Genomic DNA, 19714 nt, shown 5'->3' on the forward strand with positions numbered 1-19714 from the left:
AGATGAAACTTTGGATTTTTTGGGAGAAGTTGATATCAGAATAATTTAAGATATATGGAATTATTGGGATGGAATGAATGTATTTTGTATTGAAGGCATGGGCCAGGAGTGGGAAGCTATGGTTTGAATGTGTTTCACAAATGCATGTGTTAGAATATTTATCCCCATTGGGTAGCTAAATAGAAGCTAGGTGGGCCCATGAAGATGGAGCTCTCTTAAGCAATTACTATTATGGGAATGGAATAGTTCTCAAGCTGGGGTTGAAGAGCAGGCTATTCTCATACCTGGCCTCTCCCACTATCTTTTTCTTTCTATTTTATCTTTCATCATATTATGACAAAGCTAATGTACCAGATGCTGGTTTATTCTCTTTGGACTTCCAGTCCTTCAAGCACTGTGAGCCCAGTAAACTTTTTGACTTATTCGTTGCCAGGTATTTTGTTCTAGCAATAGTGAATGCATACATTTTCAATAGCTATTTAAAAAAACACTTGAGGCTGGGTAACTTATAAAGAAGAGAGGTTTAGTTAGCTTACAGTTTTAGAGACTGAATGCCTGAAAGTATGGGATTGGCTTTGGTAAACATCTTTCTATCATGTCCTATCATGGTGGGTGGCGATATGGTAGGGGCACATGCAAAAGGGAGATATCATATATTGAGACAAGAAGTCAGATAGTAAGGAAGGCCAGTCTTGCTGTTTTCATTTGTGTGCCAGTTCTGAGACTTGTACCCAGGGGCTGAGAGTTGTCCCTGAACTTTATTTTGCTCAAGGCTAGCACTCTACAACTTGATCCACAGCTCTATTTCAGCTTTCTGGTAGTTAATTGGAGATAAGAGCTTTGCAGACTTTCCTACCCAGAGCAGTTTTGAACCATGATCCTCAGATCTCAGCATTCTGAGTAGTGAGGATTGTAAGTATGAGCCACTGATGTCTGGTAGTATTGCTGTTTTTAAACAACTCATTTTTTGCTGAGGGTAGTGGCTCATGCTGTAATTCCAGCTACTTCCAGGTGAAGCTTGGGAAGATTGCAGTGTGGAGCTGACTTCATGTCAGCCAATAGCTGACATGATGGCATATACATATGTCATCCAAACTATGCAGAAGACATAAATAGGAGGATTGTGGTCCAGGCTAATTCAATAAAAAAAATGTGAGATCTAACTGAAAAGCAACTAGAGAAAAAAAGGCATGGATTATGATTTGTGTGGTAGACTTCCTGCCTAGCATGTTCCAACCCTCAGTACTTCCCTTCTACAAAGTATAATGAGGTTTACAAGTAAACCTCATTTACAGATATTAGATATTAATATCTAAAAGGAAAGAACTCATAAATTCACAATGAAAGATTTTTTTTTGGTGTTTGTGCCCATCCTGAGGATTGAATTCAAGGTCTGTGTTCTGTCTCTTAGCACTTTCAACTCACGGCTGGCATTCTACCCCTTGAGCCACATCCCTACTTTAGTTGTTTGGTGGTCTATTAAAATATGAGTCTTACAAAATTTTTTCCAGAGCGGGCTTCAAATCTTGATATTCAGGTATCAGGCTCTTGAGTAGCTAGGAGTACAGGCATGAGCCACCATTTGCTTGTATGAGAAATAAAAAAACTTAAGGACAGAAATCACAATAAAGATGAGCCTTGGTTAATTATGGTTTTAAATATGGAAACATTTTTTGATGTTACTGGGATTTGAACCTAGGGCTGTACCACTCTACTACTGAGCCACATCCCCAGCTGTGTGTTTGTGTGTGTGTGTGTGTGTGTGTGTGTGTGTGTGTGAGAGAGAGAGAGAGAGAGAGAGAGAGAGTGTGTGTGTGTGTGATTTTTATAATTTTGTCTTTGTGTGTGTGTTGGTTATTTTGAAAGATAGAGTCTCAATTTATGCCAGACTGGCCTGGATTGTGATTATCCTATTTGTGCTTCCCAACATTGCTGGTATGATTGGGTATACCAGAGAACCTAGCTATTGTTTGAAATGGAGTCTAGTGAACATTTTTTTTTTGCCCCATGCTGGATCTGAACCCTGATACTCCCATCTCTACTCCCAAGTATTTAGGTTTGCACTGCCACTCCCAGCTTGCTTTGTTTTGTGATGGAGCCTTACTCTTTTTTTTGGGGGGGGGTCTGGTCGTGGGGCCTGAACTCTGGGCCTGGGCGCTGTCCCTCAGCTCTTCAGCTCAAGGCTAGCGCTCTACCACTTGAGCCACTTCCGGCTTTTTCTTTTTGCTTATGTGGTGCTGAGGAATCGAACACAGGGCCTTAGGCATGCAAGGCAACTGCTCTACCACTGAGCCACCTTCCCAGCCCTTGTATTGGAGTCTAGATATGTTGCTTGAACTCATGGATTCAAGTGATCCTTCCACCTTAGCCTCTTCAAATAGCTAGGACTAGGAATGTACCAGTATGTCCTAATGATGAAGAAAATAGTTTGAATAAATGTTAAATAAAAATATACTGAGAAGCCGGGCGCTGGTGGCTCACGCCTGTAATCCTAGATACTCAGGAGGCTGAGATCTGAAGATTGCAGTTCAAAGCCAGCCCTGGCAGGAAAGACCATGAGACTCCTATCTCCAATAAAACAAAACAAAACAAAACAAAACAAAAAAACACCAGAAAACCGGAAGTAGCTCAAGTGGTAGAGCACTCGCCTTGAGCTGAAGAGCTGAGGGATAGCGCCCAGGTCCAAAGTTCAAGTCCCACGACCAACAAAAACAAACCCTCCCCCCCAAAAAAAAACCCCAAAACTGAGAACAGTAAGTTCAAACCCAAACTGTATTTTATTTATCTAGGAGCCATATAAAAACAGGTATATAGCTGGGTACTGGTGGCTCATGCTTATACTTCTAGCTATTCAGGAGGCTGGGATCTGAGGATCTTGATTCAAAGCTGCTGCAGTCCAGCTGCAGCACAAGCAGGGCTCCGAGGGACAAGGGGATGAAGAAGGAGATGGAAAGATGGCTGATGGCACAACTCTCTTTATTCCAGCAAAAGCCTTAGCTATATACACTTTCTACATTTGTCAAATGCTTGAATTTGACATATTGTTCTAGGACCCACTGTACCAACAAGTGCAAACACCAGCCATCCTTCCCCATTCTATTTTAATCAATCCTTGTCCACCATACTCCTTTCAGTTAAAGGACATAAGCCCCCAGGCCCAGAAGCTAAAAGGAACATTTCCTCAAAACAAAAAAGGGCTTGCACGTGCAGCCCTGAGTGTTGGAGTGTGGAGCCTTTGCTCACACCTTGCCAGCTCCTGGCACCCCTGGGTCTGCATCTTCCCCTATTTTATTTTTTAATTGAGCAAGTGTATATCAGCCTGGACCTGGACAAAGGAGCAGATTATACATCTCAGGAGAAAAGGCAGAGAAAGGAACACCAAAATGATGAACAGCAGAATGCCTGAGAAATACCAAAAGGAGTGTTGTAACATTTCCTGTATTCAATCCCTGCAGGTAATGGAGAACTAACATAGCTAAGTCCTTGGGGTCTGCTACCCTCAGGGTGGAGTGGCCAATATCATAGATCTACTCCTGAAGCTGTACGATGTCAAAACTCAAATTATCATGGGACCAGATTTCTTGGATATGCCGCTGGATATTGGTCCAAGTCACAGTTCCATCATATTTAAGAGGGGTCACACAAAGGTACTGATAATTAGCATGGCATATGGTTGTGGGGCTTAAACTCTGGGCCTGAGCACTGTCCCTGAGCTCTTCAGCTCAAGGTGAGCACTCTACCACTCTACCATTTGAGCCACTTCTGGTTTTCTTAATTGGAGATAAGAGTCTCACGGACTTTCATGCCCTGGTTGGCTTTGAACTGCCATCCTCATATCTCAGCCTCTTAAGTAAGTAGGATTACAGGTATGAGCCACAGGTGCCCGGCTGGCACGTCATTTTTAACTAGCTCTTCAGTAGTTCTCCCTGACTACTGACATAAAGCATGACTGTTTCCAAAGCCTTCAGATATTCCAGAATCTTTTCTTCTACTCGTACCAGTATTAACATGTTGTGCTGTATGTATGGTTTGGATTAGGGCCATGGCGGAAGCAGTAATGCTAGCAATAAGAATTATGGTAGCAATAATGCTGGCAACCAAAATTCCCAAAAATCTGCAGGAGCAGCTAAGAACCCTCTGGTTCTCAATAACAAACAGAAGCCCAAAGTCACCATACTATGGTTGCATCAACTTAGCAGGCAACATAAGATAAAGGGGTTATACGGTAACAAACACTGTATGTACTCCAGGATGTCCAGGATTACTTATGCTGTTAGTGAGAACACAATTATTTCTACAAGAGGCATGAAGTGCCTCCCCATCCTTGACAACTGTACTTGGCCCAACTACCAGCATGTATGGATGCATAACACAAGCTTGCACAATAACTGACACAAATCCATGGGATGGGATAGGTTTCTGGAACAGAGGTACTGAAAGGTGAGAGGTATTAGTCCAAATAAGCCTCAAGGCAGCAGCCAGTCTCCAGATGTTGGGGTAGCTTATCCATGTGGGCTAAGATGGTAGCTGGCAAGGTACATTGATCACATCACTCCTCTGAGACCAGTCCTGCAGTGCATAGTGGGGAACTCCTACCATTGGAACAGTGGACAAGATGTTGGATCCACAGGCCCTCCACAGTGGTTGATTATTAGCAGCCATGGGGACCTTTGAAATCTAAGTGGGGTTCCTGGCGTCTCCTGCCAAAGCAACTCTAGAAGTGTTAATGTATAAGTTCCATCTTTTTCCATCTATACACCTTTCCCAGAGTCAGAGCAAAATCTATCCCTGAATACTTTACAATATGCATACATTCTACCATACTAACACATCAGTGCATGCTGTCTATGGATGTGCAAGTAGGTGGGTTAGTAGACAGCCTGGTCTATTTTATTGGCCTAGAATATGGCTTCAGAAATCCAGTACTCTCTCCCCCAAAGAACCCTGTAGCATTAGTATACACTCTCATAGATGGCTCCTCCCATGACAATGGATGAAGGAGGGGCAGGCAAGTAGACCCAGTGTACTTCCTCTGAAACTTGGGCATAGGTTATTAAGGCTAGTGTAGCCACAAACAGGGTTTCAGGCATGAGGGTCTTTCCTGCCCCTTCAACTATCTCTTGACCTTTGGTGGTTAGGACCTTTATTTGCCCCCATATCAAGGATGGGACCCTCTGGATGCAGGTCCAAGACACATGCTCCTTCTCCAGAACGACCTATGGAGTTTCAGCATGGTGGATGAGCTGGCCTGGAATCTACCTTGGCACTTCTGCATCCTGTGGAAAAACACAAGCATATCCTTGACCTAATCGAGGAAGAGGGTATCAGGAGATAGGAATCATTCCAGACTCCCATCAAATGATCTTTCCATCACAGCATTGCCTGGGGAAAGGCCTCTCTCTCCCATTGGTGCCGCACATCAGTGAATCCATCCCCTGAGACATTAAAAAAATTTAAAACAAAAATGGATAGAAAGATAATTTCCTCTTTTTATTTTTTGAATTTGATTTTTAAAAGTAGTATGGGCTCCCTCTACAGTGATCTGTCCTATGGATTATAGGGGTAAGAGTAATATGTAGTTGTGAGCAAAATGTTTTAAAGGCTGGAGGTTCTGCATGTAAAGCTGCTGTTATCAGGGGCCCTGTGAAAAACCCAAGCCCTGTCTGTTTGGGTTTGCAACAGGCAGGTCAGAGTCTAACCTTCCTTTCCCTTGTGGTCCCAGACCTGACATCCGATCATACCCTTGATTAAGCATTTGTTGAGTAACACCTGGTCTGGGCCTGTAAATATAAGCACCCATCTGAGCTAGCACATCACAGATTTACTGGAAGATTGGGCAAGAAAAAGGGTGAAAGATGCCCAAATGACCACCGTTGGTTAATCACTGCAGCATGGTAGGAATTTTGAGAGTAACTTTTGATATGCTATACCCTGCAGCAGGGTAAGGCTGTTCTCTTTTGGCCAAAACGGGGGTGGGAGGGGGAGTTGGGGGAGAGGTGGGCAGTGTCGGCCAGATAGAACAGAAACATCAGCTCCACTGTCAATTAAGCTTGTAAAAAGCTTCCCGTCTATGTATAGTTCTAACTCTGGTTGTTCTTGTCCAGTTCTCTGAAGCCAAAAGGCCTTATCTGCAGAGTCAAAGTCTCTATTTCCTTGGTTAGGTTAAAGATGGTGAATGAAAGGAAGTAAAATCAACTAGCAATGGGCGTATGAGCAGGGACAAGCAAAGTTCCTTTCTCCAGCCCAGCCCTGATTTTAATCTCTCCTGTGTAAACATTATCAATGACACCCAGGTAGGCAATCAGTCCTTTCATGGTCCAGCTGGACCTGCTCAACACTAACCCTACTGTCCCAGGTGTCAAATGCCCCCCCAGACCCCCGTGGGGACGGCGACTAGAGGAAGATTGCCCTCCAGATAGGTCCTCTTTGCTGTTTTCAAATCTAGACCAGCGCTCCCAACCACCCCCTTCTTGAGCGAGCTGACTCAGCACAGGTTGGCCGTGTTGGCAAGGACTCCCTGTAAGGAAGGGGATACCCCAGGGTTCTCTTGTGGGGGGCCCATGAGGGGCTGGTCCCTCATCCTGTTTCCCTGCAGAGGCTTGCCATCCTGGTCCGTTCTAGAGTGACATTCATTTGCCAAATGTTTCCCCCTCTGGCACCAGGGACAGATACCTGGGGGGTTGGCCTTATGTGCTGCATTTTGAAGGTGTGCCTTTGCAAAGTGCCCTCTTTGGCCACATTAGAAGCACCCCTTTTAGCAGGGCCATTCCCTATTCCCTTTCCAGTCCAGATCTGCTTATGATACAGACGGTGAGGTGGGACTCCTGCAGTGCCCCATATTGAGCGGTGGAAGTCTTGATTTCTTTCAATTCCTTAAAATTTAAAATATCATACTGCCAATTGCCTCCTTCTTGTAAGACAGGACAAAGTTGGAAATCCCCAGTATCCTGCCCCTGTTCCTTAGCAGTCAATATAGCCATTTGGACTGCATGCATAAGTGGAGGAGTCTGAATTAAGAGAAGGTGGTAATTGCCTTCCTCCTTTATCACAGGGAAGATGGCTCTCACAGGGCTGGGCATGGAGCTGGGTAAGGGGGAGGCTGTGGTGCCGGAGGACCTTTGTTTTCTTTAAAGAGAGTGTTGAAAAACTGACACAGACTTTCAGTGCCGATACTCCCACACTTGAATGGACCACCCTCTACCTCCTCATCTGATACATAGAGGAGGGTCTCAGACAGGGATTTTATAGAAACAATTTCAATCCAGTGATTGGGACCAAGACTCTCTTGAATCATGTTCCAAACAGAAAATGTTTTTTTGGGGGGGGGACAGCATGTTTTCCACTCAAGCTGCCTGCTAGAAGGGGATAGGGGAAAGATTTAGAGGAAGGGGCCAGTGCCCACCACCACAAGGGATGATCATTCTAGTAACTTAGAAAAGACCAAACTGCAAAATTCAAAGTATGGCTTCTACCGGATGCATACTGCTTTTGTTACTATGTAAAGTACAAACAACTCCCCAAATCGTAAGTTAAATCCTCCTAGGTTTGGGGTGGGGGATTATATATAGTTAAGTGCAGTTAAGAATTGGAGAAGTATTTGAATTTTCAACACAGCAAGGAACAGTACAGTATGTTAACCTCCTGGTCTCTTGTTTGTATATTATGCTTCCTTTGTCAGGAGTGTTAGTTTGCCCAGGATCAGGCATTCAAGCATCTGCACAAACTCCTATAAAGACTTTCTTTTAAATGGAAATATTGACCAGCAGAATAGTGCAGTGGAAGCATGCTGGCCCATAAACAAAAATATTCATTTTATTAACTTTGAATACAGTAGTACAAAGAGGTTGTGAATAAACATGTCAATTTTTTGTTGGATGCTTGATCAGAAAAACTCCTTTTTTCCCACCTGCATCACCAGTGGCGGCCCTCTCCTGGCCTCTGGCCCTGCCCCAGTCTGAAACCATGCCATTTACTTTCCAGTCAAGGGCAGGGGCTTGTCAGTTTTAGTACAAAAGTACTTGTCAGAGTTAGGGATGTAGTTCAGGGATAGAATGCTTGCTTAGTATGTGCAATATACAAACAAAACAACTCCAAACTCAACTAATGTATTTGTTACCTAGCAGGCACTTAGCAAGTTCTTGTAACAACAACAACTAAAAAAAGGATAATGTGAGAAACACTACACTTGCATGCTTTAGAGGTAACTGTGCCTCTGTGTGTGTCACACAGAAGACAGGAATACCATATTGCCATGGTTATGTCCCAAGCAGAATCTCCTCTAGCACTGTGTAGGAATGCTTGGAGAAAGCTAGTGGGGCATTCTGAAATCCTGGAGCCAGGAATCTAGAGGAGGTGAGCCGGCTATAAGACAGCCCTTGAAAGCAGGAGAGCTCCTAGCCTTGGCAGAGTGACTTCCTGACCATCTTTGCTTTGGGCATGGGTGGGTGCAGAATGCTGAACGACCCAATGAGGACAGGAAATGAAGGGTAATAAGTAGGCTAGCAAGACAGACTGATAATCCATTCCTCTGCACCTTTTTTGGGAATAACTGACAGCCCACCTGCTTGGTAAACCTCTTGCATGGAGTGGCCATTACCTGCCTCTCTCTGGTCCTGCAGGTTCATTTCATCTAGACATTTCTGCACAACTACTGCATGATATCTCAGTCACTCATCATTTCTCCTGTCTCTCCATTGTGCCACCATCTTAATCTACCCACCTGGTGCTAGGGATCTGGACCATGAGCCTCCAACCACATGTTGTGAATCTGCCTCTCAGACCTCTGACTCAGGCTTAGGCCACAGCTTGGCCACTATGCTTGCCCACCTTTATCAGGGAGCCTGAATCCATGTATCTTCAACAGAAGCTCAACCCTGATGTCCCCTATCCAGAGACACAGTCTCTGATTCCTTAGTTACCCATGGTCCTTTCTCTGCTTGCCCTGTTGCAGGGTTCCCCTTAATGTTTGTATGAGCAAGCTGGGATTCCTGTATGCTATGTCTGAGGACAGCAGACTCTTGTCACCCACACTCACTTCATGATGGCCCAGTTAACTGGTGATGTGATTGGTGCCAAGTGCTGGGTGTAGCTTTTTCCAGTGTCCCAGCAGCTCAGATTTTTCTATACACAGGCGATGGCCTACTATTAGGAAATCCAGCTAAAGCTCCACTTCATTCTATCCAGAAGTGAAAGCTAGAAAAGAGAAATGGAGTGAGCGGTCATTCCAGAAGAATGGACCTGAGTTCAGGGAGTGCCCAGGGATGGAGGGCAAAGAGTCCGACAGTCTAGTCTCAACAGTCGATACTAGAGCAACTTTGGTAACATGTCTGAACTGGAAGAACGCTTGAAAGGGAGACTTTGGGCTGAGGAAGAGGAATGAGGTAGAAAAGAGGAAGAAAACACTGGGAGTTCTGGTGGGAGGTTCTTTTATGTTCCCTGCAAACCACATGCTCCAGACAGGATGGTCTGTGGCCATGGGTGTTTTCAGCTTCCCTCTGTAACTACAATCTCCAGATCCTATTCTTGCCCCCCTCAGTCCAGCTGCACCAGCCTCACAGGCAAGGGTGAGGGCAGTGGGGGGTTCCACTGCATGTCTGCCCGCTGCACAGTCTGTAGTAGCTTCTGCATCTCAGCCTGAACCTGGCACAGCTTGCCTTTGTTGACAGGGCCCCATGAGAGGCCATGGAGGTACACACAGCATTCAATGGGGATAGGGTAGAGAACCCGCTTCAGCTCCATCAGCCCTGCTGTATGCTCGAGCAGGCTCAGAAGGCCAGCTTTAGAAATGGGGTTGTCAGATAGGCCTAGGGAGCTGAGCTGGGAGCAGCAGCACAGGGCTGGAAGAATGGCATTGAGGTGTGTGTCCTTTAGCCGGCAATGATTCAAGTCCAGGTGCTGCAGGGTGCCTGAGATCTTCCCCAGCAGTGTGTCTAAGGGCCCAGGGACCATGTAGGACAGATTGTTGCCACTCAGATCCAGCTTCTTCAGGGAGGTGGCATGAAGGCTCTGGGACAAGTAGTTGATGTCAGTGTCCAGAAGCGTGCAAGAGCGAATCTCCAGGGCATGCAGCGGGGCCTGTAGGCAGCTGAGAAGAAAAGTTGCACTGACTCAGGGGAAGGCCAGGCCCTTCACTGTGGACATTTGATTTGCCTATGGAGGAATCTAGTCTTAATGTTGCTTTCTCATCTAGAGAGACATTTATCAGCAAGTTGATGGCTTATGGCCTAGCTCTGCCTCAACATACCCACCGAGTCCTCTAACACCACTGCTGTGATTTGGATCTTAAATGTCTCTCAGAAGCCCATCTGTGAGAGACCTGTACCAGTTTGTGGTACTACTGGGAGGTGGTGTAACTATGAGGGGGTGTGGCCTAGTGTCAGGAAGTTTGGTCTTTGGGGATGGCCTCTTAAAGGAGACCCTGGATGCTGGCTCATTCCTCAGTCTCTGCTTCCTGAATATCATGAAGTAATATTTCTACTCCCACACCACAATTCTAAAAGCAATAGGCCAACAACCATAGACTGAACCTCTGAAACTGTGAGCTCAAATTAATCTTTCTTCCTTTGATTATCTCAAGTATTTTGTCATAGTGATGGAAAACCTAACATACTCTCCAATTCTATATTTCTCTTTGGTGAATGGGACACCCACATTGTATACATTCAAGATGACTGCTCAGGGGAGCCAATTGGAAAGAACTTGCTTGATAATATGGAATCTATAGGATGAAGCTACTAATACTCAGGCTTGGCTTTGGGGAAGCTGCCATTCAGGCTTGCATTTAATCAGCCTCAATTTACCAAATGCCCCACCAGGAAGTTTCTAGGAAATAGACATTGTGTTAGAGGAATGTCTTACGTGTACTCTGCACAGCCTCTTCACTTGCCTGTGTAGAAGCAGGCACTCTAATAGGATAGCTCTGACTTGTCTTTCTCAAGGCCTAGCACAGCATAGAGACATACCTAAAGACAACTGTGCAGTAGGTAAACGTATTCCTGAACAAAACCCACAGGAGGTTATTATTGTTTTGGTTTAAACCCTTGTCCTAGGCTCCAAGTAGGCACAACCAATACAGAATGGAGTTGCTGGTGCTAAGTGCCACATAATTGAGTTGAATTTTGAAATGGGTCAGTTTCTTTTTAATGGATTCACAGCAGTTAATCAGAAGGGACTCAGATTTTCCTGAACATGTGCAATAAAGAAGGCCTCCTCCTTCTCTCCCTTTGTCTGTCTCTTTTGGTCATTCATGGGGCTTCAACTCAGGGCCTGGGCACTGTCCTTGAGATTTTTTTGCTTAGGTCTAGAGCTCTACCACTTTGAGTCATGGCTCTACTTCCGGTTTTCTGGTGGTTAATTGGAGATGAGAGTCTCACAGCCTTTTCTGCTCAAGCTGACTTTAAACCATGATCCTTAAATCTTGGCCTCCTGGGTAGCTAGGATTAAAGAAGCCCTCTCTTAAGGGGGAAAAAACCCTAAAGACCAGCAATCTGAGTGGATATGGGAGGGCGTAACTATAATTCTAACATTCAGGAGGTTGAGGCAAGAGGATAAAGAGCTGGAGGAGGCCAGCCTGCTACATAGTGAGACCTGGTCTCAACAACAGCATCCTCACCAACAACCTCAAATTCCTAATCCTTTTTTGTTTTCTTCTTTCTCCTTTCTTTAGCTTTTTTTTTTTTAATTGGTCATGGGGCCTAAACTCTGGGCCTGGGCACTGTCCCTCAGCTCTTCAGCTCAAGGTTAGTGCTCTACTACTTGAGCCATAGCACCACTTCTGGCCTTTCCTGTTTGTGGTGCTGAGGAATTGAACCCAGGGCCTCACGCATGAGGGGCAAGCACTCTACCATTGAGCTACCTTCCCAGCCCTCTTTAGCACTTTTGTGCCTGTTCACCTTATTGGAAATCTTGTTCTAGTTTACAGATTTCTATTTAAACAATTTGTGAATCAATTACAATTTAAGCTAAATTTTGTTGTATTTTTTTTAACAATATGAATCTTTCCCACCCAGTCACCAGCTGCATCCAACCATATATAGGTTTTCAGGCTGCACCCTGGAGTCCATGAGAATGGACTCACTTCCTGTTATGCTCCCTGCCCTGACTTGACTTGGGGGCTATCCTGGGAACATGGATATCTAGAGGCTTCTGCCCACCTGAGTACTTGCTGTAAGTTGCCTGAAAGATAGGAATAAGACAAGTGGAGCTTCCGGAGGTGGCTCAGCTTGCTGAGCTGGGAGAGGAAGTAGCTGGAGGAGCCCTCACCATCTGGAGAAAAGGACCAGTGGTAATAGGCCAGCTTGAGGCTGTGCAGGGTGCAGATCCTCCCCAGCTGTGTGGCAAATAGTCTCTGCTCAGATAGTGCCCGGAACCAGTCGAATACCTCCAGCTCCTGGATGAAGTTCAGCTCCAGCGCCTTGAGGATCCCTATTAGGCTGTTGAAAGGCATTTCCTCAATATGCAGCTTCCTACAGCAGAGGCGCAGAAACCCACCACTCTGTTCCACTTTTGTTAGGAGGCTTGAAAGAAATGTGTCTAATTTGAAGGGTCCTCGTAAGAAAAGATCAATGTGTAGTTCCACTGGTTCCCATGGCTGCTTTGGTCCTTTTCTTACATCTTCTCCTGGCTTGCGCCTGGCCATGGCCTGGGGTATCTGTGCCTTGACTGTTGATGGTAACCAAAATGGAAACTTGGCTAAGGCCTCAGAAACCCCTTTTCTCTGGACCTGTTCAAAGTCCAGAGTCAAATCCAGCACCCTCAGTTCCGACCTCCTGTGGTGGGGTGGGGGAAAGGGATTTGATGAGATGCTGACATTTTGGGGAGCCAGCTTAGCCCCTATTCCTCCCTAAACTGTACCATGATCCTTAGAAGATGAGAAGCCTACTCTTCAATGTCTTTTAGCTGCAACATCAAACACTTAACCCAGAAACTCACAGATTGTGTGTGTGTGTGTGTGTGTGTGTGCGCGCGTGCACGCGCGCGCCAGTCCTGGGACTTGAACTCAGGGTCTGGATGCTGTCCTTGAGCTTTTGTGCTCAAGGCTAGAGCTTTACCACTTTGAGTCACAGCTCTATTTCTGGCTTTTTTTGGTAGTTACTTGGAGATAAAGTCACCCAGATTTTCTCGCCTGGGCTGACTTTGAACCACAATCTTTAGATCTCAGCCTCTTGGGTAGCTAGGATTATAGGCGTGAGCCATTTGTGCTTGGCACACAACACACACAACACACACACACACACACACACACACACACACCCATTAACCCATAGATTTTAACATTCCATTCCCCTTAACCAGCTATCACTATCAGTTTACTCTCTCTAACTCTGTGCCCCTTACCTGAGACAGGCCCTGTGGGTAGGGAAGGCCTCCAGCCCATCCAGCACAGCCTGCACATTTTCTTGGTTGGGCCACTGCACTATCAGAGAGCCTAGCCGGAGAAAGGGGAAGGGCCAGGCTTGTACCAAGGCCGTCAGAGCCTTTTTGTGCCCCTTGGCAAAAGCGGCAGTGAATAGTGGTGGGAAGAGGTCCACTGTGAACTCTTCCAGTGAAGGTATAGCTGAGGCTTCATTGCTTAGTAGGCTGTGGGCTGCAAGTTCCAAAAGCTTGGGTATAGCTTGGTTGCTCATCTCCATGAACCTAGTGTAGAAAGGATAGAGATTCTCAGAAGACCTATTTCTCAGCACCCATCGCAGGCCAGCACAGAAGACACAAGACTTTCATATGCATCAAGGGAAGTGTAGTCCCATCCCATCCCTCTCTCTAGTCGACCCAGGCTGAAGAGCTGGGTTTGGTGTACTGAGGGGGTGTTCTAGATCTGTCCAATGTGGGAGCCACTACCCACATATGGTTATTAAGCACTTGAAATGTGGCTAGGGTGACTAAGGGATTAATTTTACATTTTATTTAACTTCAGTTAATTTAAATAGCCGCATGTGGCTAGATGCAGTCTAGAATCTATGGAAGTCTGAAATAAGAAATATTCACATTCTCACAAATGATGTAATCTATTCTTAGGGTGTTATAGCCTTGGCAACAATACTAGGCAAGAACAATACAAGGAATAACAATCATTAGGCCATCTAATTTTCAAGGCTAGATGCCAAATGTCTAAATAGTGAAATACTGGCAAATTAAAGCAATAAATATAATAAAAAGACTAAAAATCTGTGTGTCAGTGGCTCAGGAGGCTACTACTTAGGAGACTGAAATCTGAGGATTGTTGTTTGAAGCTAGCCTGGTGAGCAATGGCCATGAGACTCTTATCTCTAACTACAAAAAGCCAGAAGTGAAGCTGTGGCTCAAGAGATAGAGTGCTATCCTTGAACACAATAGCTCTGGGACAGTGCCCAGAGTTCAAGCCCTAGGACTGGCAAAAAAAAAAAAAAGTAATTAAATGCAACTGACAACATGAATGCAAGGATGGTTAATTTTAGAATACCTTCTCTGCAGTAGATTTTAAGATCCTCATGTGAAAGATAACTTTTCTATACCTGAGGAAAAGAATACCCTTATTCATGAAGATACAAGATTGTCAAGTAGACCTGAACACACAGTCCTGGCTGTTTCCCTCAGTTCAATATACTTAGTTTATACTCTTCTTTTGTCTTATTGTCTCTCTCAAGATTATCAAACCTCTTCATCAAACCTAGCATAAAAGTATTCAAGTTTAATCACTTCTTTGTATTTTTTTTGGTTATTGTTGATGGGGCTTGTTTCTCTAGACCTGGGCACTGTCCCTGAGCTTTTTCACTCAAGACTAGCACTCTACCCCTTTGAGCCACAGCTCCACTTCCAGTTTTCTGGTGGTTAATTGACAACAAGAGTCTCACAGACTTTTCCTGCCGGGGCTGGCTTCAAACAACGATCCTCATATCTCAGCCGCTTGAGTGGCTAAGATTATAGACATGAGCCACGGGCACCTGGCTACTTCTTTGGATTTTTATTTCTTTAAAGGGCTCCTCTTTCAGGGGCTGGGAAAGTGGCTTAGTGGTAGAGTGCTTGCCTTGCATGCATGAGGCCCTGGGTTCGATTCCTCAGCACCACATAAGCAAAAAGAAAAAAGCCGGAAGTGGCACTGTGGCTCAAGTGGTAGAGCGCTAACCTTGAGCTGAAGAGCTGAGGGACAGCACCCAGGCCCAGAGTTCAGGCCCCAGGACCGGACCAAATAAATAAATAAATAAATAAAAGGCTCCTCTGTCATGTAATATTTATGTTAATTTTTTGTTAGAGAGGTCTTAATGACTCTAAGATGTTTTTTCCCCCTACAACTTAGACTAACATAAATGTTGTTGTTGCTACTGTTCAATAAACTGTTCTGTCTTACAAAAAGAAAGATCAAGTACTGGATTAGAAAAAAAAGATCAAAAACCGGAAAAGAAAAAAAAACCTGCCAACAGGTGCAGATCATATGATACTTTAATAGAAAATGAAAGACAACCATAGAAAATCTTAAAGAAAAATGAGAGTTCATCAAAGTTATTGGATATAAAAGTAATATACACCCACATTCATGATGTTCTTATATTAATGTGACAATAATTTGAAAAAATGTAATTATCATCATCATAAGGTTCCAATCATAAGTACACCCCAAACTTGCTCCATAGCAAGACCCTGCCTCAAAAACCCAAGAAGGGGGAGATGTAGCTAAGTGCAAGAGTGCTTGCCAGCCAGGTACCAGTGGCGCACCCCTGTAATCCTAGCTACTCAAGAGGCTGAGATCTGAGGATTGCTGTTCAAAGCCAGCCTGTGCAGGAAAATCTGTGAGACTCTTATCTCACTTAACCACCAGAAAACCAGAAGTGGCACTGTGGCTCAAAGTGGTAGAATACTAGTTTTGAGTGAAAGAGTTTAGGGAAAGTGAATAGGCCCTGAGTTCAAGCCCTATGACAGACTAAAAGAAAAAAAAGAGTGCTTGCCTATCATGTTCAAGGCCCAGAGTTCAATCCCCAGTACTGCAGAAAAAAAGGGGGCTCTGATATGGCTCAAGCAGAAGAATGCTTGCCTAAAAAGCATGAGCACAAGCCCTAGTACTATAACAATAAAAAAGAATAGGAGGGTTGAGAGAGAAAAAAAGCTGGGAGAAAATGAGGGAGGAGGTGACTGTTCAAAAAGAAATGTATTCATTATCTGACGTATGTAACTGTAAACCCTCTGTACATCACCTTTATAATAAAAAAGAATATCAAAATTTAAACATAATAGAATAAAATAAAAAAATACATCTAAATAGGTTGAAAGGGTAGATATTGAAAAGATACAAATATTACTATACTCAGGACATTTTGGATAATCTATCTAAACAATTATAGCTTTAGCTATACAATTTAAAACTTTTTAAAAAAAAGAACCACCAAAAGAAGAATACTCAGGAAATATTAATCTTACCAGATACGTTACACAAATCAATATAATTTCCCCTCTCCTCCCCCAAGAGCTCTGCTATGAACCTGCAGCAGCAATTCTTCAGCTCTGTCTCCTGACAAATGTCAGATAGATGGTTATGGGAAAGATGGGTCTGTCAGATGCACCACCTAGGAAAGAAAACAAAACAGAGCAAAGACAAAGACAAAAGATATTGAAAAAGCTGACATCCATGAAGGTAAGGCCCATACTGACTTTTGACATGTTAACTTCTGACATAGCTATAGACTTACAAGTGAGACTAGTTGGTGCAAAAGGTGGACTATTGTATTTTAGGCTAGGGGAATGGCTCCAGTTGTAGAGTGCCTACCTAGCAAATGGGAGGCCCTGAGTTTAAAACCAAGTACTACCAAAAAGGGAAAGAAAAAGATGATCTTATGGTCAACAGATAAATGCAAAGATGCTTCATAGAACTCTTAGAGAGATACAAATCAAGACCATGAGACACCACTGTGCAACTCGTTAGAATTAGTATTATTAAAAAATCAGAAGCCTGGCGCTGGTGGCTCATGCCTGTAATCCTAGCTACTCAGGAATCTGAGATCTGAGGATTACAGTTCAAAGCCAGTCTGGTCAGGAAAGTCTGTGACACTCTTATCTCCAATAAACCACTAGAAAAACGGAAGTGGCGCTGTGGCTCAAGCGGTAGAGCACTTGCTTTGAGCTGAAGAATGCAGGGACAGCACCCAAGCCCAGAGTTCAAGCCTCATGACAGACAAAAAAATAAAAATTAAAAAAATCAGAAAAGGTATTGGTGAGAATATGGAATAACTGGAATTTCTCCACAGGCAAAGTAAAATGATGGTACTGCCATGAAAAATGGTGGGATGTTTTCTCAAAAGATTACAAATAGAGCCAGGTGCTCTAAAAAAGCCACAAGTGGCTCAAATGAGTTCTAGCCTTGAGCAAAAAAAAAAAAAAAAAAGCTTAGGGACAGTACCCAGGCCCTGAGTTAAAGCCCCACTACTGGTATACACACATACATACAAAAGTAAGTACTACTTCAATAGTTTATGAATAATTGCTGTACCCAGGTGCTGCTGGCTTATAATCATAGCTACTTAGGGGTCTGAGATCTGAGGATGGCGGCTTCAAGCCAACCCAGACTGGAAAGTCTGTGGGACTCTTAGCTCCAAATAACCACTAAAAAGCCAGAAGTGGATTTGTGGCTCAAGTGGTAGAATACTAGCCTTGAGCAGCTCCTGGGCCATGAGTTCAAGCCTTAAGATCAGCACACACACACACACACACACACACACACACAGGAATAATAGCTATCATTTAGTGATGAGTTACTATACATCAGACACTGGACTGAGGAAAGAGACATGACTCAATACATTGAATTTTCAGAGCAGCTCTCTGAGTTTAGTACTTTTCACAAGGGAAAACCAATGTACAGTGTTAACAATTTGGTAACTCTCATTTCTTCCCGCATGACTCAGCAAACGATTCCTCACTTGTAAATGCGACTAAGATACTAAAAATACTACAGACCTTGTAAATTATGTGTGCAAGAAACTGGAGGCATGGTAGCACACCAGCCATGAGCAGAAAAGCAAAGTGAGAAGTGAGGCCCTGAGTGCAAGCCCCTGTACTGGCAACACCAAAAAATGATATGTGAAGATTAAATAAAAGAGCAGTAAACTGATACTGTTTGATGCTGGATATTAGAGACACGATGGTAGGGTTAAAATGGGCTATCTCCATAGAGATTTGAGGGTCTTCAATTCCATTTTTTCCTTTTTTTTGTCTTGTCACATTTTCTGTGATCTTCAATGTGTCTGGAAAGCTTCTGACTTGCCTACGTATAATTTTTCAAAAAAAACAGAAAAGGGGCCCCATGTCTTCCCACAGTCTGTCCAGACCCCTAAGGCCAAATGGAGATACAAACTAGCCAGTTGAAAGGAACCTATGAGCACAAATAAATGTGCTGCTGTATGGTGGATCGTGAAAAGCTCAAAAATGTTTTACAGGCCTCTCTCTTTCCCTCCCTCTCCCTCCCTACACCTCTCTTTCCTTCCCTCCCTCTCCCTTCCTACCCCCTCTCTCTCCTCTTTCCCTCCCTCCCTTTCCCTTCCTACCCCCTCTCTCCCCCCCTCTCTTTCTCCCACTCCCTCTCCTTCTCCTCCCCCCTCTCTCTCAGCCACTCTCCCTCCCTCTCTTTTGGTCTTGGGGCTTGAACTCAGAGCCTGGGTGCTGTCCCTGAGCTTTTGTTCTCAGGGCTAGTACTCTACCATTTGAGTCACAGATCCAGTTCTAGTTTTCTGATTAATTGGAGATAAGAGTCTCACAGACTTTCCTGCATGTTCTGGCTTTGAACTGTGATCTTCATAGCTCAGTCTCCTTAGTAACTAGGACTATAGGCATGAATCACCAGTGCCCCTGGCCTCCCAGAGCTTTTTTTTTTTGCTCAAGGCTAACACTCTACCACTTGAGCTACTTCTGTAATTTTTTTTTGTCAGCTGTGGGGCTTGAACTCTGGCCCTGGGCACTGTCCCTCAGCTCTTCAGCTCAAGGTTAGTGCTCTACCAGTTGAGCCATAGTGCTACTTCCGGTTTTCTGAGTTGTTTATTGGAGATAAGGGTCTCATGGATGTTCCTGCCTGGGCTGACTTTGAACCGTGATCTTCAGATCTCAGCCAACTAGGATTACAGGCATGAGCCACCAGTGCCCATCTGTAATTTTTTTTGTAGTGGTTAATTGTAGGTAAGAATTTCATAAGCCAAGCACCGGTGGCTCACGCCTATAATCCTAGCTACTCAGGAGGCTGAGATCTGAGGATCATGGTTCAAAGCCAGACTGGGCAGGAAAGTCTGAGACTCTTACCTCCAGTGAACTGCCAGAAACTGGGAAGTGGCACTGTGGCTCAAGTGGTAGAGCACTCGCCTTGAGCTAAAGAGCATAGGGACAGCGCCCAGGCCCAGAGTTCAAGCCCCATGAACCACCAAAAAAAAAAAAAAATTCATAGGTGTTCCTGCCCAGGCTGGCTTCAAACAGCAATCCTCAGATCTCAGCTTCCTCAGTAGCTAAGATTACAGGTGTGAACCACTGGAACCCAGTGTTTTACATTTTTGTTTTTACATTTGTTTGGAATGGCACATATTAATACATATGTTATAAGTGGCAGTATTTGGAATCTAGCTTTCAACAGTTGTTGTTTAAAAATTAGGTTCAGTCAAAGACAAAGAATTATTTGGAGAATAAAGGAAAGAGTGACATTGTTCAAAAGGCTCATTACCTGAATCATGTCATGGTAACCTCTCTGTATATACCTTTACAATAAAAAAAA

At 44.3% G+C, this 19714-nt stretch overlaps 1 protein-coding gene across 1 annotated transcript; it reads right to left on the reverse strand.

Moving 5' to 3' along the window:
• Positions 1-9531: 9531 nt before the first annotated feature.
• LOC105997190 (PRAME family member 20/21-like) lies at positions 9532-13631 on the reverse strand. Its single transcript, XM_013031520.1, has 3 exons — positions 13336-13631; positions 12153-12767; positions 9532-10084 (listed from the first exon to the last, which is right to left on the reverse strand). The coding sequence occupies exons 1-3, from the start codon at positions 13629-13631 to the stop codon at positions 9532-9534; spliced, it is 1464 nt and encodes a 487-aa protein (XP_012886974.1).
• Positions 13632-19714: the final 6083 nt, after the last annotated feature.

Source organism: Dipodomys ordii, unplaced genomic scaffold (assembly GCF_000151885.1).
Source record: "Dipodomys ordii isolate 6190 unplaced genomic scaffold, Dord_2.0 Scaffold141, whole genome shotgun sequence".
Lineage (NCBI taxonomy): Eukaryota > Metazoa > Chordata > Mammalia > Rodentia > Heteromyidae > Dipodomys > Dipodomys ordii.

What these genes read in the sequence shown, in the direction of transcription:
- LOC105997190 (XM_013031520.1), bottom strand. Translation starts at nt 13,631, where the DNA reads ATGGAGATGAGCAACCAAGCTATACCCAAGCTTTTGGAACTTGCAGCC. An exon ending in ACCCACAGGGCCTGTCTCAG is followed by an intron (nt 12,768 to 13,335) that starts GTAAGGGGCACA and finishes ACCCCACCACAG; the next exon opens with GAGGTCGGAACTGAGGGTGC. An exon ending in AACTTACAGCAAGTACTCAG is followed by an intron (nt 10,085 to 12,152) that starts GTGGGCAGAAGC and finishes TTTTCTTCTCAG; the next exon opens with CTGCCTACAGGCCCCGCTGC.